This window comes from Muntiacus reevesi, chromosome 19, assembly GCF_963930625.1.
Source record: "Muntiacus reevesi chromosome 19, mMunRee1.1, whole genome shotgun sequence".
Classification (NCBI taxonomy): domain Eukaryota; kingdom Metazoa; phylum Chordata; class Mammalia; order Artiodactyla; family Cervidae; genus Muntiacus; species Muntiacus reevesi.
The window spans coordinates 49,432,813-49,460,217 of record NC_089267.1 but is presented as its reverse complement, the minus strand read 5'-3'; the positions used below and the strand labels follow the sequence as shown (position 1 = coordinate 49,460,217).

Here is a 27,405-nt window from a genome sequence, read left to right as displayed (position 1 = left end):
TAAGTTAACTGAGTTGAAATTTAAGGGAACTGATGGACTTGAATTCAAATATTTTTAATGGGACACTCAAACCAAGTAAAGAAAGTGAATATAAACTGACTGTTATGCAAAGACAGCTAAGTTTATGTCTGTGTCTCTCTTTTCATTCATTTGTTCATCCACTCATTCGTTCTTCTCTTACTTGAAATTTAACAAAAATCCTGTATCTTTAATTACTGGGTTAGAATTATTGAATTCATTGGTGTAGAAATAGGCTCATCTTAAGGGCTAGATTTTAATCTGCAACAGATTATCTGCTGTGATTTTACTATCATTTTATAATGTGAAGTATTTTAATAGTGTAGCAAATTCCTTATCATCTCTAGAGATATCTCAAAATTTATGTCAATATTGCACAACATTTTTTTATGTAAAAATTGTCAGAATGTGCTGGCTTTAACGTGAATTCAGAAGGATAATTGAACTGAGAATTAGCTCCATCTCTTGGTGGCTCATTGCCATCATCATAATTCTGTTTATTGTCTAAATGTCATAGTTTTCCAGGCACTCTCACATGTTATCTCATTCAGTCCTATGTGGACACTGTGACATAAATAACATCATCTTTGTTTTGCAGATGATGAGACCTAGGCTCAGTATATTTGTGTTTTTCGTAAACTCTCAGATACGTTAAGAAACCTTTTCTCCTTTTCATTGTGTCACATTCACCTCCATGGGCATGTACCAGTTAGCGGTAGGAAAAAAGCATCAGAATTTCCCTGTCCTTTCAGTTGACTTCACCCTGATAATGCACCCTCATTGCCTGCAGTACCTGGGAGATGATGTGAAATCGTGTGACCCAGGGAGGGTCACTTCTGCTCCCTGTTGCCAGCGGGATACCGTAGGATTTTCTTCTTTGACCAACTTGGTTTTCTCTGATTTTCCTGCGTTGTTCTGACAGTATAAGCTTAATATCTCACCACCACATGCAGTGTCCCTTTTATTTCCAGCATGACATCATGTATAAATATGCATCACTAATATCTTACTTATATATAAATGTGCATCACTAATACCTTACTTAGAAGTTTCACCCATCAATCTAGTATCAGGTGATACTCTGATGCCATCGGCAGTTAATAGATGAGTATTATCTTTTTGGTTCAGACCATTATTAGACCATTTAAGTCAAGTATAAGAAGTTATTTCTAAATGTACTTATATCTTGCTAAGTGTGAATAGACCAGGAATGGGTCTCATTTTTCCTGCGTCGGTGATGTTGATTGTCTTTATTGTCCCAAGGGACGTTCTTCCCACCTAAAAAGCTTTGTATATTCTAGATATGGGGATGGTGTATTTAAAGCCTCTCCTGAGGTAAAGCTTTACGTGACTAGCTTATTAAATATTTTCATTTTCTAAATAAAATCTCATTCTGGGATTTTAAATAAATAACACCTTGAAGCAGCCGCCTTACTAGTTTGAAATGTGTGTTCTTTGGCTGAGATCATTTCATTTCTGTGTGGGCCTGTGTTCACATGCACTTTGACCTGCCAAACACAGGTGTATGTTTCTGGTGAGTTCAGAATTATAGACAAAAGCCGTCACTTCGTTGTTCTGAGAAGATATTTACAAAAACTATTTGTGCTATGGAAATCTGTGGCTTGGATACTAGACACAGTGATTAGCTTTGATTGTCTTTCCTACCTATAGAAATTTTGGAGGTTTCTGCTTTATGTTTTTAAATTTTCAAAATTTTAATTAAAAATATTTCATTATTATTTTGTTGGTATTTGCCTTACATATTGAGGTGCTCCTATTGTTGGGTGCATATGGATTTATAATTGTTGTGTCTTCTTCTTGGATTGAACCCTTGATTATTATGTAGTATCCTTCTTTGTCTCTTATAACAGTCTTTGTTTTAAAGTCTATTTTGGCTGATACGAGTATTGCTACTCCAACTTTCTCATCACCCATCCAGTCTAGTCTTTTGGTTGGTGTATTTAATCCATTTACAGTTAAGGTAATTATCAATATGTATGATCCTGTTATCATTTTGTTTATTTTGTGGTTTATTTTTTGTAGACCTTTTCCTTCTCTTGTCAAGTTTACTGACTATAGAGAAGTTCCTTTAGTGTTTGTTGTAAAACTGATTTAGTGGTGCTGCATTCTCTTAGCTTTTGCTTGTTTGGAAAGCTTTTGGAAAGGGTCCCTATCAAATTTTTGTTTGGAAAGGGTCCCTATCAAATCTGATTGAAGGTCTTGCTGGATAGAGAATTCTTGGTTGTAGCTTCTTCCCTTTCATCACTTGGAATATATTATTCCATTATCTTCTGGCTTGAAGAGTTTCTGTTATGAAATCGGCTGATAACCTTATGGGATTTCCCTTGTATGTTATTTGTCTGTTTTTCCCTTGTTGGTTTTAATATTTTATCTTTGTCTCTAATTTTTATCACTTTGATTACTTTGTGCCTTGGGGTGCTCCTCCTTGGGTTTATCCTGCCTGGGACTCTTTGTGCTGGATTTGGTTAACTCTTTCCTTTCCTTTGTTTGGGAAATAAAAACAATTCACTATTATTTATTAAGTACAGTTGATTTACAGTGCTGTGTTACTTCCACTTGTAGAGCAGAGTCATTCAGATATATATATATACACCCACAAGCTGAAATCAGAGTTGCTGGGAAAAATATCAACAACCTCGGGTGCCGATGATACCACTCTGACAGCAGAAAGTGAAGAAGAACTCAAGAGCCTCTTGATGAGGGTGAAAAGCTGGCTTAAAATTCATCATTCAGAAAATGAAGATTATGGCATCAAGTCCCATCACTTCATGGCAAATAGATGGGGAAAAAGTGGAAACAGTGACAGATTTTTTTCTTGGGCTCCAGAATCACTGTGGACAGTGACTATAGCCATGAAATTGAAAGATGCTTGCTCCTTGAAAGAAAAGCTATGACAAACCTAGACAGTGTATTAAAGCAGAGATATCACTTTGCCAACAGAGGTCTATCTAGTCAAAACTATGGTTTTTCTAGTCGTCATGTATGGATGTGAGAGTTGGACCATAAAGAAGGCTGAGCACTGAATAATGGATGGGTTCAAACTGTGGTGTTGGAGAAGACTCTTGAGAGTCCCTTAGACAGCAAGGAGATCAAACTAGTCAATTCTAAAGGAAATCAATCCTGAATATTCATTGGAAGTACTGATGCTGAAGCTGAGGCGCCAATACATTGGCCCCTTGATGTGAAGAGCCAACTCACTGGAAAAGACCCTGATGTGGGGAAAGATTGAGGGCAAGAGGAGAAGGGGGTGACAGAGGATGAAATGGTTGGATGGCATCACTGACTCAATGGACATGAGTTTGAGCAAACTCAGGGAGATAGTAAAGGACAGGGAAGCCTGGTGTGCTGCAGTTCACAGGGTCGCAGAGTCAGACATGACCTAGTGACTGTAAACAACATTCTTTTTCCAGATTCCTTTCCCTTTTAGTTTTTTTTTTTTTTTTTTAAATGGAATACAGTTCTCTACCCTATAGCATAGGTCCTTGTTAGTTGTCTGTTTTACATATAGTAGTGTGTATTTGAGGATTCTACTTTAAAATATTACTTTTTGGTGGATTTGTAAGTGACATATATCCCAGAGATAAACAGACTCTGGCATCAACTTACTCATTTTACAGATGAGATGCCAAATGACTGGTCCAGTGTTGGCCATGTATTCTTGCTGTTCTTTGTATTGACTTTTTAAAGATCAGCTCAAATTGGTGGCTAGTTCTTATAGATGGAAAATATATCATGGTACACTAACTTCATCTCTTTTTCCTACTTTTGTGTTTCTTTTTTTTGATATATACTTTCAGTTCAGTTCAGTTCAGTCACTCAGTTGTGTCCGACTCTTTGCGACACCATGAATCACAGCACGCCAGGCCTCCCTGTCCATCACCAACTCCCGGAGTTTACTCAAACTCATGCCCATCAAGTCAGTGATGCCATCCAGCCATCTCATCCTCTGCCGTCCCCTTCTCCTCCTTTCCCCAATCCCTCCAATGAGTCAACTCTTCACAGGAGGTGGCCAAATTATTGGAGTTTCAGCTTCAGCATCAGTCCTTCCATTGAACACCCAGGACTGATCTCCTTTAGGATGGACTGGTTGGATCTCCTTGCAGTCCAAGGAACTCTCAAGAGTCTTCTCCAACATCATAGTTCAAAAGCATCAATTCTTTGGTGCTCAGCTTTCTTCACAGTCCAACTCTCACATCCATACATGACCACTGGAAGAACCATAGCCTTGACCAGACGGACCTTTGTTGGCAAAGTAATGTCTCTGCTTTTTAATATGCTATCTAGGTTGGTCATAACTTTCCTTCCAAGGAGTATGCGTCTTTAATTTCATGGCTGCAGTCACCATCTGCAGTGATTTTGGAGCCCCCAAAAATAAAGTCAGCCCATCTATTTGGCTGAGATCATTTCATTTCTGTGTGGGCCTGTGTTCACATGCACTTTGACCTGCCAAACATCTCCCCATCTATTTCCTATGAGGCGATGGGACCAGATGCCATGATCTTAGTTTTCTGAATGTTGAGCTTTTTAAAGATTGCCTTGTGTTAGAAGACTGAACCAAAGGACAGCTCAAGCCCTCGTATTTGCCCTCACAAACACCTGGGACTTAAATGGGGCAGGCCTCAGGGCACTTTTCCTGTGGTTCCTCCAGTCCTGTGTGTTTGTCCCTGTCTCTGGGAGACATCCTTGGTTGCAAGGGCTCTTACTTTTGATGCTTGGCAGTATGTATTTTTTGAGCCAAATGTGTATTAAAGCTGGTTAACAGGCACTTTTTTTGTTCTTTCAATTTTCTGTTTCAAAATAATTTCAAACTTAGAGAAAAGTTGCAGGAATAAGAATAGTAAAGAACACCCATATGATTTGCTCATTTCTTAGCAAATTACTTCATTTGCTTTATCATATGTTCTCTGCCTCCATCTCTAGATATCTATCTCTCTATAAATATCTAGTAGGAGAATAGCTATTTAGGCAGAGAGGGAGAGACACACATGTGTGCTTTCCTTCTGAGCCATTTGAGGGTAAGTTGTATACATCATGACTTTTTTTTTTTTAAGTGTCTAAAAAAACTCCTCATCACTGTTCTTTTCCACGGATATCTTTAGTAAAAGGCAAAATACATATATGATCTGAAGAGAAGCTAGAGTATTATCAAGCACAATTTTTTTGCTAAAGGTGAAAATAAGAGCATTTGTCAATCTTTCAACTTCATCAAGTTTTAAATGAACGATGAAAGAATATGTGTTATTACCATACCTGCTAAGCTGAATATTCTATTTAAAATCTGTCAGGTCCTTTTTTTTTTCCTGACAGTATATGAACCTGGGACCTCATCAGTTTTGATTCAACTGAAATATATTTCTCAGAGGAAAAAACAGCCTATGTGTCATATATAAGTCTGTAGTCAGCTGTAATGGTTAATGTACAACCTCCCTTGAAAACTGTTTTACAAGCAAAGTGTTGACACAGTTTTAATTATAGCACTCGAGTGAGCACTGTTGTAATTTTTAATATTCCTCCATTGTAACATGTTCATTGTTCTGGTGGAGCAACGTACTCTGATCTTATGTCCCTAGTTTCTGCTGCTTTCGGATAAGATTGTTGCCTTTTTGAACAGAAATCTTTCATTTCATCTCAAAGAGGAGAATAAAGCTGAAAAATTCTGTGCATTTATTTATTAATGTGAACTTCCCTCTATGTCAGTCATTATTCTGGTGTAGTGCGTCACTATTTAGAGCTTGCATGACCCATATTAAATAAAGGAGCTTCTGTGTAGTTGAACACGGCAAATCTCAACACCTCTTCACTTGCATGAGGGAAACTTCCCACATTTTTCATCTGAAGAAACTGTGTATAATATTTAAGGGTATCTTGCTAAAGTGTTAACAGTTTATTGAAATTTAAGGCGTTATAAAATAACATGAATTAGTGTATCTGAACACAACATATGTAACAGTCAGCGCAGCTCCCCTCGGAGGCCGTGTATTAGAAGATGGTGAGCATCCTTGATCCTCTGTTAGGAGGGAAAACTTCTCAGTGCATCGTCACTCATTCCATTAACACCTGCTCTGCTCCCCACTCCTTGTTTCCCAAGCAGCCTTCTAACATGCCAGGTTCGTTGGTGGAGCTTCAGGAAGGCCAGGTGGTCGCTGACTTGCTCTGATGCCCTTCCTCTGTTCCTTTCTGACTTTGCAGGAGTGTGGAATTTGCGCTGCCTGTCGGTCACTGAGGGGAGATGGGTGCCCTATCATCAGTAGGATGACAGGACGGGCAAGGATACAGACGCTTGTGTCTTCACAGCAGGGCGCCTGCAAAAGGCCGGTCTCAGTTTTCTCCATCAACAAAGCAGTTTGCAACCAAGCTTTAGAATAAGAGAGTAATTATAGCTGCCCCGGGCCAAGGGGGTAGAGTCGGACTGTGGGCAAAAATGCGGCTTCTTGCTTACTCAGCTTTGGCTGATGCGTTCTGGGATGAGAACATCCTCCAGTGAAAAAGAATACTTGTGAACCAAGAGAAAGGGAGAGTTACTGCTTTCGACAGGGCTTTACCTTTTGTTAGTGTTGGTTAAAAATACTCGATCACTCATCTGATGAGAACTGCTTTGTAAAGGTCATTTTAATACACATACTTGCAAGATATAAAGGCAGTTTTATGGAAGAGCGCATTGATGTGTATTCTTGCATTTGGGATAACTTCCTAATTCATATATTTTCCAGAGAATCTGTGAATATAAAATTTCTTATTGCTTTGGCATTGCTTTGGGGGTCATGTTGGGCAGTACACGTACTGTGGACATATATAAGCAGAGGTAGATTTCAAAACAGCAGCTTCTTTCAGAGGATCAGGAATTTTATATTTGAAAACAGCATCTTCTATCTCCGTGTGTTTGAGCAACAGTAAAGGAATTTGGATCACAGCTTGAGGGCTTATCGTGTTAGGAATGTGACGTCCGTTCATTTATTTCACATATTTGTGAAATACATCTACATAGGTTGCATACTTTAATTGAATCAGAAAATTTTACATAATTTAAAATTATATACTTTTATATTTAGTATTGTATATTATATTCATAGAATAGCAATCAGTGGGGATACACTGAGAAAACTAAAAGGAGGGGACTATTTTCCATGTATTTTTGAGCCAGGTTTAGTTAACAGGGGATAACCTAGAATTCAAATATATATTCCCATTAAAAAGTGAGACAGAAGTTCAGTACTCAGAGGAGCCCATTCCTCTAAAGACTTGTTCTTTACTTACAAACTCTATAATTGGCACCATTAAATCATGGTTTTTATGCAAAAATAATCCATAAATGAGAATCATTGAAAAACATTTTCACCTATCTAAAACAAAACATGCATTTTTTTAAAAACAGACTTTTTTCTCTACTTTAGACAACACAGAAGTTGGGTTTGGTTTTGAGTGCCTGGATTCTATCTTAAAATAATTTTTGATGGATGAATAATGATTATATGATATAATAGAACATATTTATAATTTGAAAATGGCATTTCTGGTTCCAGCTATTCCATTAATCAAGTATATGACTTAGAGTATGTCAAATAACTTGTCCGGATTTGATTTCTTTTTATAGGATTTAGAAGTTTGAACCAAACATACTCAAAAGTTTCTTCTTGCCCTGATATTTTACAATTTATTTGAGGGATTAGCATATTGCAATGTGCATTGCATTGCTAATAATTTCAAATAGAGGTGGCCAGCACCAGTCGTGGAGGGAGTAAAATGAGGACCATATATAAATAAGCCCAGTGCAGTACATGTTGCCTTGTGAAGTTTTGAGAGCTTTTAGGGCTTTCTAGGAAAGCCACAAAGATGAGATAATGAAATAGGAAATTGAAGCCTGTGATAGATAGATCAGTCATGTCTGACTCTCTGCGACCCCATAGACTATAGCCTTCCAGGCTCCTCTGTCCGTGGGGATTCTCCAGGCAAGAATACTGGAGTGGGTTGCTATGCCCTCCTTCAAGGCATCTTCCCAACCCAGGGATTGAACCCAGGTCTCCCAGATTGCAGGAGGATTCTTTACCATCTGAGCCACTGGGGAAGCCTACAGATAGACAGATATGGATATATACAGAATCTGATGTCATTGCTTCAAAAGAAATGTGAGAAATAGCCTAAGAATAGTTATAAAGAATTTTCCATTATGCACCAAATGTGTGTTGCCTACTATGTGCTAGACATTTTTATCAAGAAACTGAGAGATATGTTGACACTGGAATAAGCAGAAGCAAATGCTCCCTTGAGGAAGAAACAATTGTCCATCAGGGCAAGATGAAATGGATTGGGTTAGGCAAGGTGCTTGGGAGATCTCCTGTGGTCTTTGGACATGGCAGTCCCTGTGTTTCAGATGGTTGAGGAAACACCTCGCCTAATGCCCTGTTTCCTAAGTACTCTTTGATCTGTCCTCCCAGCCTGAATCCTTGTGTTCTTTTCCACTGTTGCTATCTTTGCAACCTAAGCAAGTGAGAGATAAAACTTTCACTATATGCTCCACCCCCCACCAATTAAAATATTCTAGAAATTAGGGTGATGGGAATGTCGGTGCGTCAGAGTACTAAGATAGAATAGGATTTTCGCCTTCCCTAAGTTATGCTTTCTAGGTATAGTATCACCAACAGCCAAAAGCTCCTTAAGTAAACATTTGCAAATATAAGCCCCAAAATACACTACAGAGCTGCCTGTGGTCTTTGGGTTTCATGATGCCCAGTGGTGAATCGGCCTTCTGTGTAGCTTCTAGTGGTGGTGGCTTAGTCCTAAGTCATGTCTGATGCTGCAACCCCATGGACTGCAGCCTGCCAAGATCCATGGGATTTCCCAGGCAAGAATACTGCAGTGGGTTACAATTTCCTTCTCCAGGGTATCTTCCCGACCCAGGGATCAAACCCAGGTCTCCTGTGTTGCAGGCTGATTTTTTACTGACTGAGCCCCCAGGGAAGCCCTTAAATGGGCTTCAGGATTGCGTGGACCACCGTGCCCTTCACTCAACGTGGCGATGGATAGTGCTCCAGTGAGGTTCATGGTATAGAAGAGATTTTAAGGTAGCCCAGTGGTTTGGATTTTCTTTGCCATTTCTTCCATTATCTGGATAGGTAAGAGTTATCCACGGTTTCAATGACTTTTCTGTTTTATATTGTCATCAAAGGAAAAACTGAGTATGACGACACTTTTATTTATGTATTATTGCAAAAGCAAAGCTGCAGAGTGTTTCTATGGCCTCCCTTATGCCATCAGAATCAGGCGCTGGTTTATAGAGCCAAGGTCTGAAAGGATGCTGTCTTGCCCATAGTAAGATCTTCCCCATATCTTACTATAAAGGAAACACGTTGTCTTACCCGTAATATTAGCTACACATGCCCTGTATCTTTATTAAAGCATCCTTATTAAGTTTCAGTTGATTTTAAGCCTTTTAAAATTTGAAACAGCAAACTTCGTTTACTCTAATCCAGCAGCAGTTTACAGTCTCACGGATGGGAATCTGTCTAAAACCTTCCTGCTCAAAATGTGGTTCTTGGACTAGCAGCATACACATCACCTGGGAGATGGTTAGAAACGTGGACTTGCAATCCTTCTCTTCCTCCTACTGAATCAGAATCTCTATTTTGACCAGAAACCCCAGGTAATTCATGCACATGTTAGGTTTGAGAAGCACTGGATTTAAATCTGTCACTAATACTCTACCTAGGTGAGATTGGTTGAATTCGGCAGAACTGTAAGTTATATTTACCTTTGATCTGGAGAAAAGATAAACCCAACAGATATGAATGACTATGTAGTCTGAAAATATTTATAAATAATAAATGTGTGAAAATTATATGAAAAATGTGAGAAGTTAGACATACTGGCAGTAAGTAAGAAAAAGAGCCCAGAAAATGCAGACTAAATGTGTGTGCACAAAGTTTTCTGTAATACATAATATTTGGGGAAATTAAGCATGGACCCTCTCATGATATTTGTGACGTAAGGGGTGATGAGTAGGCAGAAAACCAGAAATGAATCAGTGATATATCGCAGTGGTCACTGCGCTACTGCCCGTTTGTTTCCTTAGAAATTTTCTTAAAAGCAGAGCCTGGCTGCGGCTTATGTTCCTTTCACACAGTAAGTGACAGTGTTCACTAGAAAGATCAAGGTAGATTGGGCAGTGTTAGGAGATGGGCTGGAAGATTGATTAGGGCATGGGAAGAACTGATTTATGAGGAAGGAGGGAAGTAATTAAATGGGCCGCACTGTGCTATAAAAAGAGGCTATAGAGACGTGAGCATTTATTGGTAATTCTCCAGAGCTGTTTTTCTGTAGTATCCATGTGCAAGATGCAAAACATTAGGCCTTAAGGATTCTGAGAAGTTTGTTACAAAACAAAGCAATACCAGCTGGAATGGCTCAAATGTGGAGCAATATGAAGGATCAGGTTTCAGAAAATTTTACCTGATAGAGGAGTGACCTTCAGTGGGATGACTTTATCTCTGAAAACTTTTGAAAGCTCTGTGGGACAAAGAATGGAAAATCATTGATTAAGTTGTAGAATTATCTCCCCAGGGAAATAATTGGGACCCATTTCTTGAAACTTCTAAAATTAGGGTGGAGGAAAACCAGGATGTTGCCCGTGGGAAAACTCTGCACTTCTGGCAGAGACCTGGTGATCCATGAGTGACCTGTTTCTACTGCACTGTCTTTGATTATTACTGTCTTACTGTACACAGGTAATTTTTTTCATCAGGCTAGTATCTTATTTAAATAAAAAAAAAATACTAGTTTCTGGAAAAACAGCTAAAGAGTGTCACTCATCTGCCCTCTGTGGTGTCTGCCTGTGTGGCATCTATCGGCTCCCTGGCAGCCAATGACATTCTTTTTCCATTTCTCTTCACTCATTATTCATTAAGAGATGCAGTTTAGCATATATTGGAAGCAGATTCACTGGCTACATTCTCTTCATCTGGAAAACTAAAAAGACATGCCCGAAACATGCCTTGCCTTTTGGGGCCGTTTGTCAAATGGATACAAGTCAGAAATTATCTAATGCTTCAGAGAGTTTAGCAATCCTTTTCACCAGGATGAAAACCCGGCTTATGTTTGTCAAGGAGTAATGGTCTGAGGCCATGACATTTCCTTCTGTCTCTGTAGGTGTTTTTTCTCTAGTGCAGTGAATCAGCTGAAAAAGGAAGCCCAGAACCCCAGTTCCATTGGTCAGAAAGCAAGTAAAACACAGTAAAATTAGTCAGTATTCTATTTCTTTTTTTAATGCAAATTCTTTCAGGTTCACATTTATATTGCTTAGGAGATCTAGTTTAATATCGGTACTATTAAGAATAAAGGGCTTCCCTTGTGCCTCAGCTGGTAAAGAATCCGCCTGCAATGCAGAAGACTTGGGTTTCTATCAAATATGTTGACTGGAATTATTAGATATACTTCTTTATACTGGTGTTTGACAAACTTTGCCAAACTTAAATATTAAGTCTCATTAATTAACTTACTATAAGTACTCCATATCATGAATTGACTTTTTATTGCTATTGTTTTCTAAACTGTTATTCAATTTTGTTATTTATGACTTAGTGCCTGCTTTAGTTTAAAGAAATTCTATTTTTCTGTAGCCAAAAGTTTTTACTTTTTCCTTCTTGAAAGATTTCTAGACCTAAACAAAAAGGCTGGGATTAAATTCTGCTCTTGTGTCCATAATACAAAGATAATTTCCTCTATATCCTGTTTTTATGAAAATAGCTCTATCAAATTGCCGTCTCTTACAGTGCAAACAACTGTCTTCAAAATGAAGACTAATTGAGGAAAAATAAAATTGATAGGTTGCAATCTTTCCTTTTCTTCTCTTGCTTCCTGACTGATACATCTACCAAAGGAGCAGGGGAAAAAGAAGTCCTTTTTCTTTTTAAATCATGCTACTAGTGTCATATTGATTTTCTCTCAAGTACACCCTCTGGTCTCAGATGCTCACATATTTTCTCACATTACTGGCACTGATTCAGCACCTTGACTCACTGGTTGACATATGTTGCTTACATTGATGACATGTTCACTGCTGACATTTCCTGGTCGGGGTGCGGGTGGGGGCATCAAGCCTCTGATGCCTAAAACCCAAGAGAACAGGTTGTTGCACCACCATCTTCTCATTTTTTGGAAAGTAATTACTGTTCACCCCCAGTGACACTTTTAAGCCTTTGTCAGTTTTATTTAACATTTTCCAATCTCTCCAACAGTGTTTTGAGTTCTTTGTGTCTCTGCTGATGCACAAAGGGGAGAAAACATCCCTCCAGGGGGTATCACAGTATTTGAGTGGTACATGGGTTGGAAGGAAAAGAAGGCAATCATGACGGGTCTGAGGGAGCAGGCGGCCGGGCCGGCGCGCCCCCTGGCGGCGGCTCGCTCTTACCTCCGCTCTCCGCCCCCTGCCTGTTTCAGCTGGCCGTGCGGTGGTTGGAGCAGAGCTGCCACCACCAGTACATGGATCAGCTCCTGCAGTACGTCCGCTTCGGCCTCATGGACGTGGACACGCTGCACGCCGTTGCGCTGTCCCACCCCCTGGTGCAGGCCAGCGAGACGGCCACGGCGCTGGTCCACGAGGCCCTGGAGTACCACCGGAGCATCTACGCCCAGCCCGTGTGGCAGACCCGCAGGACGCGGCCGCGCTTCCAGTCGGACACGCTGTACATCATCGGCGGGAAGAAGCGCGAGGTCTGCAAGGTCAGGGAGCTGCGGTACTTCAACCCGGTGGACCAGGAGAGCGGCCTCCTCGCCGCCGTGGCCGACTGGAGCGAGCTGGAGCCCATGCCCGCGGCGCGGAGCCACCACTGCGTGGCCGTCATGGGCGACTTCCTCTTCGTGGCGGGCGGGGAAGGCGAGCAGGCCAGCGGGCGGACGTGCGCCGTGCGGACCGCCTGCCGCTACGACCCGCGCAGTAACTCCTGGGCCGAGATCGCGCCCATGAAGAACTGCCGGGAGCACTTCGTGCTGGGGGCCATGGACGAGTACCTCTATGCCGTCGGGGGCCGAAACGAGCTGCGCCAGGTGCTGCCCACCGTGGAGCGCTACTGCCCCAAGAAGAACAAGTGGACGTTTGTCCAGCCCTTCGACCGCTCCCTGTCCTGTCACGCTGGATATGTGGCTGACGGTCTGCTGTGGATATCAGGTAGAACATGCTTCCTGGGTGGGGTTTATTGCAAAACACTCTCATCATGAGTTGAGAGGTCGCGCTTTGCTAGTTGTGGCCACGTGTGTCTGAACGATTCAGCCAAGGATGCCACTGTAGCTAATTCACGTTCATTTACCGGCACCTGTTTCTACAGAGAGCAGTGTAAGGGGAAGTAATTGACCTTTCTGTGACTTTCTGAGTGATCAGTGGGGTAAAATTTCAGAAATGGAAGTGAATGGCCCATTACATCTCTTTTCCTACCAAACCTTCTATTGTTCAGATTGTCGGCTTTTCATGTTCATGGATTGTACTGCTCTCCTTGTGGGCCTTTGCTTTTCCTTTCCCCTCGGACTGTCTGAGGAGGAGCCAGTCTATCGGAGACAGGGCAGGTGAAGAAAAGCCCAGTTAATCCGTATGGATGGGTGTGGCAGTGGGAAGAGATCCAGGTCAGAGCCATTGCTGTGCATTGAGGGAAGAGGTTTAAATTGTTGGCTAAAATAGCATTTCCCTTTTATCTGTGAATTATAGTATCTTCCTAATTACTTGGGGTTCTGATTATTTTGCTTCTTTTTGTATTTGGTTTTTTTGGAAGGTAATATAATGAATCCCATGCTCCTATCACCCAGCTTCAGCAGGTACCTGCTCGGGGCCAGTCTTGGCTCATTCACACCCCCATGCCACTTCCAGCTTCTCTTGCCTTTGCATTGCTACAGAAGGAACCTGTGAGGCATGTGTTATTAACATCACATTATCAACTTGTGTTTCCAATCCTGTTATTGAAAAGAACCTCATATGTACTCTTTTGAAAGCTTTGCCTATTAGGGAAGAAAGTTGCATCTCCTCTCAGTTGGAGGATACTCATTTTGTGCCCCAAATGGAACTTATTAGGTTTCTGTGTCAAGGACAAAGAGGAATAGTCAAATCAAATAAATACTAAGAGTAACTTAGAGATGTTTGTACTTGGAAGAAACAATCACTTTTAAGTACACTGGTGAGGACTTCTTTCCTTCAGTAATCTTCTCTAGTTTAAAATCTGCTCCAACAAAATACTCCCTTGCATTTAAAGTAAATTCACTGAACTCTGCCCATTTTTCCTTCTGCTATCTTCAGTAACTAGGGAGACAGCTGTAGTCTTGGCGTCTCTGGGTAGTGCCTCAGTTATTGGCAATTCACTGATTTTTATTGAATAAACCTGGCTCTTGTCTGGATTTAATTGCTCAATAATTAATGAATGAAGATTGAGGCCAAGGAAGAGGGTAAATGAGGATAAATTACTGGTCTTGTATACCAAATCAACATTAGATATGAGTGTGTATGCTATTATATGTCGATATAGATAAGACCTCATTTATCTGGTGACTTACTCCTTTTTCTTTAAGTATATATTTCAGCAGATAAGGAAAAAAGCCACCAGGACTATATCCTGTTAGATTTGTTGAAGAAACCTTAAACTTGGCTACAAGAGAGTCATTGCTATTAGGAAGAACGGATCTGTACTTCACTTAGATAACAAAACATTAATGGACTTATAAAATCAGTGTACTTTATGTTGTCTTCTAACTTAACATTCCTTCTGTTGACTCATTCAGTTTTCACCTATGGCTAAGGTATTGCATTCCTAAATTTTGCATTGCCTCTTCTAAATTTTGTATAAACTTCTCATAATTTAATGATTATTCCTTATTTTTAATTTTGGATATAAAACTTTTAAAAAAATGCTGGAGTTTCCCTTACATAGTCTTAGAGGTATAACTACTTAACACTTTCTTGAGTGAGGCCTTAAGAAAGCCGAGAAGCTTATCTTAGCCTAGATCTAGATCTCTCAACCAGGTATCTAGCTGACTTCTCTCTCCATGTGGGTCTGTATGTTTCCTTTTCCGTTTTATTAAATGTATCAGTTTATTTCAGTTCCTGCTGCTGTATCACTTTGTTTTTTCCCTATCATAAAAGGAAATAATTTCCTTTGTTCTCTTTTTGCACTAATATATTCTGCCTGTGTTAACCATACTTAATGAAAACAATCACAGTTTTCTCAGGTTTGTTTCTCCCTACTGTGTACTTGAGATGAAAAGCTTACTTCCCTGTGTACGGTACAATACCTTTAATTGGAAAAAAGAGGAAATCACCAGTGACATTTCTAATACCCTCAGTCGTCTGCCTATTTCCTCAGGCCCAGCTTATAATAAATCAGTTGTGAATCTAACCATGGATAGGAAAGGGTTGCTAGGGGGTCCTTTAAAAAAAACAGAAAAACAAAAGGTATATATAGTTCACCCTGACTGTCTCTGATTTAGAAGTGTTACCCTGATTTCTTTCTGGAGTAGATAAAAATATTTTGGGCTATTCCTTATCCTTTACCAAATAATTAATATTTTCCAGTTTAACTGATGGTGGATTGGGCCATTGGCATCCTCCTGGTGTTTTGTAAACTTTGCCTGCGGTGACGTGGATTTTAGGGGCTTATTTTTGTTCCGTAGAACACAAAATGAACGCCTCTCTAGAGACTCACTATTTCCCGAGTGCTCACTCTCTCCTCTCCCCTCTCCCCTTCACTGTCCGTTTTAGGGTCAGGACGCCTGGAAACCTGCCCCTGGTTTTTAAAATGAGACAAGCAAAAAATAAAATAAAATGAGACAAGCAGAGATGAATTCAGAAAATCGGGCTGCGTGGATATGCCCATTAGCATGTGATTTAAGATGTTAGAGACAGATTTTACAGGCTCCTCTAGCATATGACATCGTGACCCAGTTCACAAACGCGCACATCATTTCTACTTGAAATTCACAATCGTTAAGCATCCCGCTGTTGTACTTTTTAGAGGTATGCTCTCCACTGCAAGAGATTGTTTGTGAACTACTGAAAAGATCCTTTTTCAGAAAATGTGAGTGAAAGTGAATCGCGAACTCATCTTGCAGAATAACTTACTTTTCATTTTTGTCAAATGGCAGCAGGATAATGGGACGCCAACCACAAAATTAGCGCCTTAAAACTACAAAGACAAGACAGATGGTGCTGCATTTCCTCAAAAGTGCACTTAGTGCTGTCTCCATTCTCTCAGCAAATGGTCTGTTCTTATTAAGTCAGTGCTGGATCAGGGATGCATAAGATTAAATCCGCAAACACACTTCCTGCCCTCTAGGAGTGGACAATCAAAGAGTTTTTTTTCAGCTATTTCATGCGTGAAAGAACATTTGCTGGGGCTTCTTTAACTCCCTAGAATATATGTTTATTTTCATCTTGATTAAATTTAGATGAAGTTTGCATTTGCCCCATTTAAAGTAACTTTTATTTATTCAAACGCACTAAAGGGACTTTAATTTTTCTGGTATGCATTATAATTAGAACAATATAAAATATAGTAAGCATTTTGAAAATGCCATAGCTATAGCTTTAATGTGCAAATATTACTGCATCTAAAGAAACTGTATAAGAAAAAAAGGAAAAAAAAAAAAGAAACTGTATACAAAATCCTGGGGACAAGCAGGGGACATGCCTGAGGCTGGTTGTGTGAACTGAGGTCTCAGACCGAGGGCTCACGCGCGTGTGAAACTTGCTCCGCTCTTTGCCAACCAGAAAACTGAGCAGGTTTCCTCGCCTCCCTGAGTCTGGTTCGGGGCTAGCGCTGCAGCCACGAAGACTCAAAGGCAGGTCCCACGCCAGGCTCACAGATTTTAAATGGATGCTTACAGGGCCGTGTGATGTGTGTGCGACGAGAGATGTCTTCCCAAGATGCAGAATTAGCGTGAAGCAGGCAGTGGCCAGTGTAGGGGAGCCAGGGGCGTCGAGGAGGTTGGTGGCATCCGCAGCCTCCCTTGGCCCCAGGTCCCTTGGCTGCTTCCTACTTGCCGTTAACCCCGGCCTGTGCTCAGGCTTGGGCTTCACGGCCCAACCGTTGCCAGAACTCTCTCAGCCTCTGGCAGGCACCCCGTGCTGGAAACCCTGCGGTCCACTTTGTACGTGGACCTGGGCAGCCGAGCTCGCTGGGAGGACGCCAGCTAAGGGCGCTTGGTATAGATATCTGCTCAGCCCCCAGGTCCTCGCTGGACCCCACCGCTAGGGTCCCATCTACCTCCTTCGCTAGCTTCCTGCCTCCTGTTTCTCAGAGCAGACGAAGTGAGGAGGTTCTCGCAGCAAGTTAAGTACAAGAAGGTGGTGAAGAATCCGAGGAGCCAGAGGAGCGGAGATGGTCTGGAAAGGGGCAGAAGGTTGGGAAACACTAGCGGGGAGCATGCCGAGGAAGGAGAACGAGGGAAGGAGCCTGAGAATGGTGATGGCAAGGCCGGAGGAGGAGGAGCATCCTAGAAAGCAAAGCCGGAGCGGAAGGGTGGCTGAGGGGGGTCCAGTACTCTGGGGACGGCCAAGTCCAGAATGTTTCCTCTGCATTTTTCAGCCAGGAACTACTTGGTGGTTTTATTGGAAGCAGTTTCAGGAGAATGAGAGAAGGTAGAAGCTCGAATGCAGTGGTCAAAGGTGTGGATGGAGAGTGAAGACGGGAAAGCTGCACGTATAGGCCACCTTTGCAGAACGCTGGGATTTCATCAAAACTTGACTCCCTGAACTTGAGCCTTCCCTCAACTTCCCCATCACCATGCTCCGTCCTGCAGGGCGACAGGTGCTGTGCTCGGTACACGCGTGCTTCAGGCTGCGTGAGCTGCACTTCTCATCACACGTTAATAGCATTTTGGCTTTAGGAAGAATAGAGGAGGAAAGACGGAAGGAAAGACAAAGAAGTTTGGCTGAGAGAATGGAGATAGCTAGAGGAAAAACAATCTAGGTCAAAGGAGGGACTTTTTTTGAGGAATGAATGCATTAAGCAAATTTGTAGGTAAGGGGGAGGACAGAGTGAATTTGAAGTGAAGGACTAGGGGCGTCTTCTGGTTGGTAAGGGCTGAGAGCAGCTCATGGGTACCGGGAATGGGAATAAGTGGGGGGCATGCAGGTTTGACTGCAGACACAGGGTCCCAGACAGGACAGTGGGCGTTAGGCAGGGGCCCAGCTTGGACAGGAGAGACCCCCCGCCCCGCCCTGCTCCAGGGCAGGATGCAAGCTGGGTCGTGCCCTTTCAGGGTCCGGAAAGGGGCCCGAGGGCAGCGGACTTGGGAAAAGTTTCTGAGAGGAAACAGAGGGAACTAACATGTTTCTACAAACTGTGTCAGAACCCATGCTGAATGAGAAAGCACAAAGTTATGGTGGCCCAGTATGCCAATTTCTGTTCTGTTTTTTGGTGGTACTCAGCAGAGCTGATGAGGGCAAATCCTTGAATTCACTCACGACGGAAAGTTTTTAGACTGGGGATGGCCCAGAGGATCTACTGGGAGAGTTCAGCACGCTGGGATCCCAGTTAGGTGGGGTCCAGGGCCTCAGGTTTGCTTGAGGGAGAAATAAGTTTGTTGTGATGTGGAATGGCTGTCTAAGAGGCTGTTTTTTGCTCCTGAGGAGGAGTTTGGGACTTCATAGCTTGACATTCCCAGAGAAGGCAATGGCACCCCACTCCAGTCCTCTTGCCTGGAAAATCCCATGGATGGAGGAGCCTGGTAGGCTGCAGTCCATGGGGTCGCTAAGAGTCGGACACGACTGAGCGACTTCACTTTCCCTTTTCACTTTCATGCATTGGAGAAGGAAATGGCAACCCACTCCAGTGTTCTTGTCTGGAGAATCCCAGGGACGGGGGAGCCTGGTGGGCTGCCGTCTATGGGGTCGCACAGAGTCGGACACGACTGAAGCGACTTAGCTGCAGCAGCTGCAGCTTGACGTTCCGCTAAGAAGTTCCTGAAAGTGTTAGTCGCTCAGTAGTTGTATCTAACTCTTTGCAACCCCATGGACTGTAACCTTCCGGGCTTCTCTGTCCATGGGATTTCCCAGGCAAGAATACTGGAGTGGGTTGTCATTTCCTTCTCCAGGAGATCTTCCTGACCCAGGGATCGAACTAAATCTCCTGCATTCCTGGCGGATTCTTTACCCTCAGTTTCTAGTAAGCTGGAATTCCACAAAGAATGAAATCTTTTTGTTGTTTTAGGTCCTAGCAGCTAGCTGGGCCCAGCAGTTACTTTTTCTTCTGTTGTTTCCACTCCCCCCACCCCCCCAATTATGCTCCAGCATTTACTACTCCCCATCTGAAAGAGATTAAAACAAAACCATTACAGTATTATACTGAGATGGAAGCCGAACAGAAATGAACCATTCTACAATGCTTTTAAAAGACTAAATGGTTCAAAGAAAGCAATCAGATCACCTACACATTCTCCAAAATAATCACCAAAGCTTTCATCCTAAACTGACTTCCTTTTATTCTGAAGCAGCATTTGGTTTCCCCTCATATTGCTTCTGAAGAAATGATGCTTAAAGAGGTTAAGTGTTTTTTTTGGATAACACAGTGATTATTTGGCAAAGAAGGAATTTAATTTCTGTGTCTCTGGTTTTTGAAAACCATAGTTTTCCCATGAAACCAGACAAATCAGTTACAAAAAAGAAAGATCTCAAAAACAGATGCTTACATTGTAAAAATAACTTCCAAATGGCATGACTGAAAGTTAATGATACACAGAATAGTTCATACCTGGACATTTGTGTAGGATCAATGATCATTTGATTGTCTTTAATTAATTGACCATCTTAGGGCACAGAGTTGATCTATATTATGTCTTTCTTTTTGTGTTTCTATAGTTTAGATTCTGAAACAGAAATGATATAAAGTTAAAATGTATAAAGGAACAGTGATAATATGGACTACTCTAAAGTATCAATATATTGGCTTAGATTAGAACATTGTTTTCTGAAAGGATTACATATTATAATATAGTAGCCTAATGACCTTTCAAATTGGTAGCTTAAGTAGGTAAAAAAAAAAAAAAGCAGTTGGCTCCATTTCTTTCATGGTGAGAACAGTTTTTGTTCAGATGATCAATTTGTGTCTGTCTAGATGAATTTAGAAAAAGAAAGTAGAAAAAAGAGTGAGCTGAATTGTTCTATGTAAGAATATGAGAAATATGTCATTTTTCTTTATGCCCAAGAGGAGAGAAGAAGAATAAAGCTATTGGGTGGGCCAAAAAATTTGTTCGATTTTAAGTGAAAATACATATTTTTCATTTTCACTAGGAACCTGATTGAAAAACCTATTCACTAACCAAAAAAACTTTTTGGCCACCCCAAAACATCATAGAAATAGGGAATGGGTTGAAGAGTTTGTGTAATAGCAGGAAAAAGGTGAAAGATTCAAGAAGAAAACAGCAAAAGCAGGGCACTAGAGACAGGCAGTAGTGACCTTTAGAGTTTAATCCTGGAAGCTGCAGAATCTTTGGAGGCAGGATTCCAGCTTCCTACAGAATGAGGAATTGGAGTTAGAGTGGATTTTATTGAGATTTTAAAGGTCAGCTGACATCTGCATTGTAGTAGATGTTACCATCACTTATTATTTCATTTAGTTAAAATAACACATGGTGCATACTTTACATATTTTGGGTTACACATTTGTATCTGCTCACTCTAGGTAACATATATATATATATAAAATTTATATTTTCAAGTGCATCAATCTTTTCATTATAGGTATTTTATAAATTTGAGACTTTCTTTGCAGGGTTTTGAATGTATTAATTACCTGTCCATTTGTGTGGTTTCCTCAAGTGTGACAGAAATAATATGGATTCTAGTCTTAATTTAATGCATGGATTAAGGATGCTTCTATTCAAGATGCTAATTTAGTGGAAAGAGTCTTGGCTTTAATTGTTTATTTGGCAGTATTAACACTCCCAAAATATGGGCAGTATAATATCATGTAAAAAATAAGATAATAAAATGTTTATTTTTGCATTCATTATAAATATTCTCATGGTATCCCTTTATTAAGGAATATTAATGTTTGGCTCTTTTAAAAAACAACTAATATGAACTTAAATAATGCCAGTATATTCTTTTGATAATTAGAATATGAGTGTGAAGTTTTTAAAAGTCTTTTGCAAATTGAACCAAGTTTACATACAGAGCAGAAGCTAAAACTGTTAAAAAGGAAAAAGTCTTTGATGCCCTTATAAACCGGTCAGTAATTCTGGTTATTAGAAAAAAGAACTATAAGGAATTTATTTCAGGCTGCAAAATTCATTCATTTATTAGTTCAGTATTCCATACTGGTTACTTTTTCAGTATTCCATATGTACTCATTTGTACCTTTTATGAAAATGGTTAGAAACCTTTATGAACAAACTACTACAATATCGTGGTAAACTTCCCTTTATGGAGGGCTGCTATTCCAAGTACTCTCATTCATCTGAAACCTGAGAGAGAGGTTTCTGTCTCCATTTTGCATATGAGGAACCTGGGCTTGGCCGCTCAGTGGCTTGCCCAAGAAGAGAGTCATAAAGGAGCTGTAAGGGGGTCACACATGACAGAGTTTGTGCTGAAATTCTCCCTCCCCTACCCCCGGGTTACTGTGAAGCTGGCACTGCAGGCCTTCAAGGGAATTGCAAAGAACTCTAGATGGTTTTCCACAATCTTGAACTGGCTGACAGAATTCCAGCCTGGAGCATCTTCCCCAAGAGCATTGTTGTTGTTGTTCAGTTGCTGAGTAGTTCCGACTCTTTGGGACCCCATGGACTGTAGCATGCCAGGCTTCCCTAGCCTCCACTATCTTTGCTCAAATTCTCAAAACATTTCTGAGCAAAGATAGACAGGAGTGAAACATTTTTCTTAAGCTTTCCTGTTCAACTTCCCACAAAACGTTGTGACAAATGGATGAGTGCATGCCAGGGAGAAGATGCCAGGTGACTGCCACACAAACAGCCTTTGTCTCCACTACTGCGAGCTCACTACTCCTAAATTCATTGTGCTCAAAAGCAACAACTCACCAATGCTGACAGTGTCTGTGAAATAGTGTGGGTCAATATATGTTAGTCAGTTTAGGTCAAGTCTGTTGGCCCTGGTTTTTTTTTTTTTTTTCAGGGATCTCTGTTGATAAGTAGAGAGTACTGAAGTCTTTAGTAGGAATCTGTGGTACCTAATGTAGTGGTAGTACCCCTACTGGAACAGAGCAGGATGCAAAGAACTGAATGTGCCCGTGCTCTTAGCTGAATCAAGATTGCCAGGAGAAGTATCAGCAACCTCAGATATGCAGATGATACTACCCTAAGAGCAGAAAGTGAAGAGAAACCAAAGAGCCTCTTGATGAAGGTGAAAGAGGAGAGTGAAAAAGTTGGCTTAAAACTCAACGTTCAAAAAAAGAAGATCATGGCATCCGGTCCCATCACTTCATGGGAAATAGATGGGGGAAAAGTAGAAACAGTGACATTTTCTTTTCTTGGGCTCCAAAATCACTGCAGATGGTGACTGCAGCCATGAAATTAAGAGACGCTTGCTCCTTGGAAGAAAATCTGTGACAAACCTAGACAGTATATTAAAAAGCGGAGACATTACTTTGCCAACAAAGGTCCATCTAGTCAAAGCTATGGTTTTTCCAGTAGCCTTGTATGGTTATGAGAGCTATGCCATAAAGAAGGCTGAGCGCCAAAGAATTGATGCTTTCGAATTGTGGTATTGAAGAAGACTCTCAAGAGTCCCTTGGAGAGCAAGGAGATCAAAGCAGTCAACCCTGAAGGAAATCAACCTCAATATTCATTGGAAGGACTGATGCTGAAGCTTCAATACTTTGACCACCTGATGCAAAGAGCTGACTCGTTGGAAAAGACTCTGATGTTGGGAAAGATTGAGGGCAGGAAGAGAAGGGGGTGACAAAGGATGAGGTGGTTGGATGGCATCACTGGCTCAATGGACATGAATTTGAGCATACTCCAAATTTGAGCAATGTGAGCAAAGATAGTGGGGAAAAAAAAGCAGAGCCAACAGACTTGACCTACCTTGAGTAACATATATTTACCCACACTATTTTATAGACACTGTCAGCATTGGTGAGTTGTTGCTTTTGAGCACAACGAATTTAGGAGTAGTGAGCTCGCAGTAGTGGAGACAAAGGCTGTTTGTTTGGCAGTCACCTGTCATCTTCTCCCTGGCATGCACTCATCCATTTGTCACAACGTTTTGTGGGAAGTTGAACAGGAAAGCTTAAGAAAAATGTTTTACTCTTGTCTTGATGATAGAAAGCATTTCTCACTGCTGGTAGCATGGTGGTAACTTTTCATTCCTTCTGGCAGTTTTTAAAGACTTATTTGACTTTGAGGGAACCTGCCGTATATCTTTAAGTCACAGTTCAAAAGTATAAGACAGGGTTGTTCATTTTCAATTTTGGCTGAAAAGTCTTAACTTTGACTCTGGCACTTCAAAGTTAGGGAAAACTTGGCTTTAAAAATGGTTGCTGATACGAGATGGCATATTTAATGACAGATGTATCTATAGAAAGCTGTTAAGATGCAGATTATCCCCCCTGGGGTGGGGGAGGGAGATCAAAACTGCCAATCTATAAAATATACTCGATAGAGGAAGGCATGGAATCTATCTTTGCAAGTGCTTTGATTGCAGGGGACAGTATAGCAGCGTGTGGCATCATAACCCAGAGCAGACAAATCAGCTTGATGACTTTCAAAGCCAGGAATACTGCTGCAGGCAAGGGTACTCCAGTCTAGGAGAAATTAAAACATATAGAGACTGTTATTAATTCCATATCTATTTTTGTATAGTCAAATCTGTATGCAAATCCTTAGCATCTCATTTCAGAAGATTAATCTAAAAGTGAAGAGTGTTATGTGAAGGGAATGTAATGATAAAGCTCTGAAAATGAGTAATACTGCTAGAGAAATGTGGGCTGCAAACTTGGATGCTTTTTTAAAATTTATTTTTTGTACTGAGTAGAAATGCTTTTTATTTATATGCTCATTTGTAAGTTGTTTCAAAGGGGGAAAGCAATAGAAACAATTCTTAAGGTTTTTCCCTCGCCACCCTGACTTGGCAAAAGTTACAGCACTCGGCTTTTTAAGCACCTCCTGTGGTTTAACATTCTAGAAGTAATCAACCAAGTAACTAACTAGGACTTTTATTCTTACCCCCAACTAGTAACCCAATATCTCATTTCTAAACATTGTCATATGAGCGAAAATTTGTATGTAAGGGTAAGGAATCTAATTACTGGGTGCAGATTAAGGGGGAAAATTGTATTATAAAGGCATCTGAGGAAGACAATAAATAGTAATTCTGAAAAGCAGGAAGATAAGTGGTGTGCCCTGCTTGGGAGAGAGGGTTCAGTGGCTGCATTCTAATCCACTGGTTGTACATTTAATCTATAATGGGCAGAGTCTGATACGTATTGTAGTGTAAATATCTTCAAATGGTGTCATAAACAGATAGTTTACTGCAGTAGATATTAATTCTGTCTCATATTTCTAAAACAAGTAGAGAAGCTGTCAGAGTTTTGAAATAATGTGGGGGGAGTTCACCTTCTGTTCCCTCTCATTTGGAGAAATGATTATAGGCGAGCTGGACATTAATCTGGAGGTTATGGGCCAGATCAAAAGCACTTGGCAATCATTTTAACCCTGAAGACTTGTGAGGTCTCAATAGATTTGATTACTTTTCTGTAGTTATGCTGAGAAAGAATTATTGGACATTCAATTTTTAATCAGATACAATAAAGGAAGGTTGAGGGGAAAGCAAACATCCCTCTGTATTTGACATACGTTTTGACTCTACATAGGCATTTCAGCCTCAGCTTTCTTAAGTGTATTATCTTTTTCTTTGATTTCATCTTTAAAAATGAGACATTCAGTGAAAAATCCAGAGAAGACTATTTGAGGGCAGGAAGCTTATTTCTCTCTGTTCTTTGTGGATTTCTTCTGCAGACAACCCACTTTGCTTGATCTTGAAAGTGGTTGCAAGCTTCAGAGAGAACTTACAAAAAAAAAAAGCCTTCCAGTTAATAGTAGCTATGGTCAGTTACGTGAAAGATATACTCTCCTTACAGGGATTGAGGCAGTAATGGTTGGCCTGGGCTGTTTCCTCTCCTTTATATATCCATTAGTATTGATTGATTATTCCACTTTCGTTAAGCTGATGCACTAATTCTGTGGTGTTTGGTTGATTTGACTTCTGGCCATGGAGTTGATAGTCGTGACCTATCCAAAGTATTTGAACTACCAAAGCAAAAATTTTACTGGACAAAGTTAAACAAGGGAGACTTTATCCAAGACTATTGCACTAGGGGAGGGAGATTAGAGTGCAGTCTGAAGTCAGCTCCTCTGAAAAACAATAGGGTTTTTAAGCATTGGGGTGAACTAGATGAAATATCCTGAAGTGCTTCTGGAGGAAGGTTGATCCGTGTGATGTGTTGAGCACATTCAGTTATCCTGAATCTGTAAATGTTTTTCTCTGTGGCTTGGTCATTTGTGTTTCCTGATTTGCATCCTTCAGAATTAGGCTCCTAGCCTCCATAGAAACTGAGAGATGGGAACATTATCTTCCTTGATGATAACATCTCAATGGGATGGCTCCCAGGTCTTCGAGGAAGATATTCCTGGGTTGTAAAACTTGTAGGAAGCTTCATAAATGATTTATGTCATTCCGCTTACTTCATCTCATCAAGTAGGTTATATCATCCACATCATCATCATCAGAAGTACAGTACAATAAGGTATTTTGAGAAAGAGTCCACATTTACGTAACTTTTACTAGAGTATATTTTTATAATTGTTCAAATTCATTATTAGTTATTGTTGTTAATCTCTTACTGTGCCTAATTTGTAGATTAAACTTTATCATAGGTATATGTAAATATAGGAAAAACAAAGTATATACAGTATTTGGTGCCATCCTACACTTTAAGGCATCCACTGCAGATCTTGGTACCCCTCAGAGATAAGGGGGGGATTATTATTTAGAGTTAAATTAAATTCATATTAAGTTTAAAGTAAAGGATTTCTTTTTTCTGTTCAATGTGACTACTGGAAAAATTAAAATTGCATGTGTGACTCCTGTTTGTGGTGCTTATTCTATTGGACAGCACTGGCTCTGGATCTCTTTTGATAAGTAATGTGCTTTTTTAGATATGGTTCTTCCAAAGAGACATCAGGATATCACTGTGTCGGGACTTGCCTGGCAGTCCAATGGTTAAGGCTTTGTCTTCCAATGCAGGGGTATGGGTTCGATCCCTGGTTGGGGAGCTAAGATCCTGCATGCCTCTGGGCCACAGAAGCAATATTGTAACAGATTCAATAAAGACTTTAAAAATGATCCACATCAAAAAGTCTTAAAAAAAAGAAGACATTACTGCTCACTGTGTTAGCAGACCTAAGACTACAGCTGTAAGATGACCAGTTAGCCAAGGACGAGAGTTTTCCGTATAGCTATGTCCCCGGCATAAATACTGTAGAGATTTGTGTTGAGTGTGGTATGCTTGCTCCCACCCCCTCACCATATTTTGCTCCTCATTCCAGCCATGCAGGGCAGCTTGCCAGAATTGGGCGCCTCGTGGTAATCTCAGCGTGCTTGTTGCTTGCTCTCAACTGGATTGCTTCTGAAATGTTTCTTGAAAATGAAACTGCTTCAACAATAAGCTTAACTATGTCATGGGTTCACCACGAGGGTGTACAAACAGATCCTCAGCAGTAGCTAATTTTGCTTTAATTGTATCTCGTTCTTATGTTGGACTATCCCATTTCTTATTCATGAAAGCGCTAACACGTGCTAATCCGTTACAGGTGGAGTAACTAACACGGCACAATATCAGAACAGACTAATGGTGTATGAACCTAACCAGGTAAGACTCATCTAAGAAAAGCTCATTACCTTAATTAAAATGAATTTTTAAAGATTCCTCCAGTAATTAGGAGTTGGAATGCCAAGTCTATACACACACATGCATCTTAAACTTATATAGAGAAAAGGAAGCATCTGGATAAACTGTTTTTGGCTTGCTTTTTTTTTTTTTCCCCTTACAAAACATGAAATCTCAGCTCTTTTTGTTTTATGCTCTACTCAATGGTTAACTCTTTCAGAGTTTTGCATAATGTAGGAAAGAGGGAAAATATGTTGATGAGTTAAATGCCCTTATTTCCGTTTATCTCAAGTGTCTTTGAGATCCTAAGAAAGGATTTGCACTGTCCTGTTGCTGCAGCCTTTGAGAAGGCTTGTCATGCTAGGAGGGGAGCACGCTTATGGTTTTGTTATTCCCAAATAAACAGTAGCTTTTATTTAACCCTATATAGTCAGCATATCCCAGGGCATTGCGAAGGATAAATCAGAAGTATCTGAAGAGTTGGAGTATGTTTTTCATC

General features: G+C 40.7%; 1 protein-coding gene and 1 pseudogene across 3 annotated transcripts in view; one reads left to right on the top strand and one right to left on the bottom strand.

Annotated features, from left to right (window-relative positions):
- The window catches only part of KLHL32 (kelch like family member 32), a 216,712-nt gene that overhangs the window by 167,698 nt on the left and 21,609 nt on the right, over positions 1 to 27,405 (top strand). For 2 of the 3 annotated variants that reach the window (XM_065911353.1, XM_065911352.1), the window contains exons 7-8: positions 12,469 to 13,195; positions 26,830 to 26,888. In XM_065911353.1, coding sequence (XP_065767425.1) covers positions 12,469 to 13,195; positions 26,830 to 26,888 — 786 coding nt within the window. The remainder of the gene's footprint in view (positions 1 to 12,468; positions 13,196 to 26,829; positions 26,889 to 27,405) is intronic. The other variant, XM_065911354.1, reaches the window with a different exon arrangement.
- Positions 5,073 to 5,182, bottom strand: LOC136150978 (U5 spliceosomal RNA; annotated as a pseudogene).